The 2,101-nt window shown below is 45.8% G+C and overlaps 1 protein-coding gene across 1 annotated transcript; it reads left to right on the top strand.

Moving 5' to 3' along the window:
* Positions 1 to 1,123: 1,123 nt before the first annotated feature.
* Positions 1,124 to 2,101, top strand: LOC136391183 (olfactory receptor 1J4-like). Its single transcript, XM_066362703.1, has one exon. It carries the CDS (start codon positions 1,130 to 1,132, stop codon positions 2,099 to 2,101), a length of 972 nt encoding a protein of 323 aa, XP_066218800.1. The 5' UTR covers positions 1,124 to 1,129.

Here is a 2,101-nt window from a genome sequence, read left to right as displayed (position 1 = left end):
GAAAATTTTGGACAATGTTTTGTCCTCAAAGTTCTAAAATAATATATTGTACTTGGCTCCCCTAAGAAAGAAAAAAAAAATGTTTTCATGTGTGATGGTTAGAGCAAGGGTTGTGCTCACACAGACATGGTAGATTGAACCCCACAAAGTAGCTAAAAGTTGGTAAGTCTTAACTTATAGAAAACAGTTACATATATTACGTTAATAGATTACATATCACATATACTATAGGTATAGATATACACACGTGTGTGCCATTCTGTCTTGGGAATGTACAATCTTGCGCTGACAGCTTGTACCTTTTATGTTTCCAATTCTTACAAGTTAAAATAGTTGGAAGAACACAAATGCATAGTGCCACCGTGAAGAGGTCTTTAACTCTGAGAATGGCGGCTGATGTGTGAGCTTCATCAGGAAAGGTAGGTAAAGTCTTTAGCAGTACCCAAATGTCCACCACAGTGTTCAGCATTATTATGAAAGAGAGTTTGTGGACTACTCTGGCTTTAGAGCTATTTAGGTATGAATGACTTTTAATGGCCACCCACTGCTAGAGTGTCCATGAGTTTACAGCTTCAGGTCAGTGGGACTGAAAATGTCCACAGGAGGAGTGTGAGAACACTCCAACAATGCCAGTCAGCACCAAGTCTCACGTTACTTTAAGGCATAAACACCTGAGAGCAGTTTTCTGGGCTCCTTCTCTATTTCTGTCACAGTGAGTCAGTGTGGTGTGGCTCTGGCCTGGGGCAGAAACTGTCCCTCCATGCCCATCACGATCTAACCTCACAGAAGTGGGGACCTTCCTTTTTATTGTTTTTGTTTACTGCCACATCTCAGTCCTCAGTAGAGATCAAGACAGAGACTCTGTGTTCTATAAATAATGGTGAGTGCAACAGTGAACACCCTCTGGACTGTAATGAGGTCTTACAACTGCTTTAAAGGTGCGATGTTTTCCTGGAGCCACTCTGGGTTAAAGCGAGGACACACACTCCTAAACATGTCATAAATTATTCTGTGTTTAAAAAGAATGGTATTCCTGGAAAATGACAGTGTGAGACATGATGGTCCTGGGTATCCTTTACAGGTTGCTGAGAGTCCCAAACCTCCTTTCTCCCCAGCAGAGAGGAGCAGCATGGGGCCCGAGAACCAGAGCACCGTGTCTGAGTTCCTCCTCCTGGGGCTCCCCATGCGCCCAGGGCAGCAGCACGGGTTCTTCACCCTGTTCCTGGGCATGTACCTGACCACGGTGCTGGGCAACCTGCTCATCATCCTGCTCATCAGGCTGGACTCCCGCCTGCACACGCCCATGTACTTCTTCCTCAGCCACTTGGCCTTCTCTGACATTTCTCTGTCATCCGTCACTGTCCCGAAGATGCTCACGAACATGCAGACTCGGCGACAATCCATCTCCTATGTGGGATGCATTGCTCAGATGTATTTTTTCATGTTTTTTGTTTGTCTTGACAATTTCCTTCTGGCAGTGATGGCATATGACAGGTACGTGGCCATCTGTCACCCTCTACACTACACCACCATCATGAGAGAGGGGCTGTGTGTGCTGCTGGTGGCTGGCTCCTGGATTGTTTCATGTGGCAGTGCCCTGTTACACACTCTCCTCTTGGTCCAACTGTCCTTCTGTGCTGACAACACCATCAGCCACTTCTTCTGTGAACTCACTGCGCTCCTGAAGCTGAGCTGCTCTGACATCTCCCTCAATGAGCTGATCATCTCCACTGAGGCAGGAATGCTTTTATACTTGTCTTTGGTTTTTATTTTGTCTTCATATATACGTATAGGGACCATCATCCTGAAGGTCCCCTCCACCGAGAGATTCTTTAAAGCCTTTTCCACCTGCGGCTCCCATCTCTTTGTGGTGTCCTTATACTATGGGACAGTTGCAAGTGTTTACTTATTGTCCTCATCATGGGATTCCAAGGACATCACTGCTTCGGTCATGTACACGGTAGTTACCCCCATGCTGAACCCCTTCATCTACAGCCTGAGGAACAGAGATATCAAACAGGCCTTGGAAATGTGTGTCAAGAAGGTTAATGTCTTTAAGTGGCAATCACTAAATCCTCCTATTGCAGTCAGGAGCAAGTGA

This window comes from Saccopteryx leptura, chromosome 2, assembly GCF_036850995.1.
Source record: "Saccopteryx leptura isolate mSacLep1 chromosome 2, mSacLep1_pri_phased_curated, whole genome shotgun sequence".
In the NCBI taxonomy this organism is placed as follows: Eukaryota; Metazoa; Chordata; class Mammalia; order Chiroptera; family Emballonuridae; genus Saccopteryx; species Saccopteryx leptura.
Note: the sequence above shows the minus strand (reverse complement) of the source record. Positions and strands in the feature narration are given on the sequence as shown.

What these genes read in the sequence shown, in the direction of transcription:
- LOC136391183 (XM_066362703.1), top strand. Translation starts at nt 1,130, where the DNA reads ATGGGGCCCGAGAACCAGAGCACCGTGTCTGAGTTCCTCCTCCTGGGG.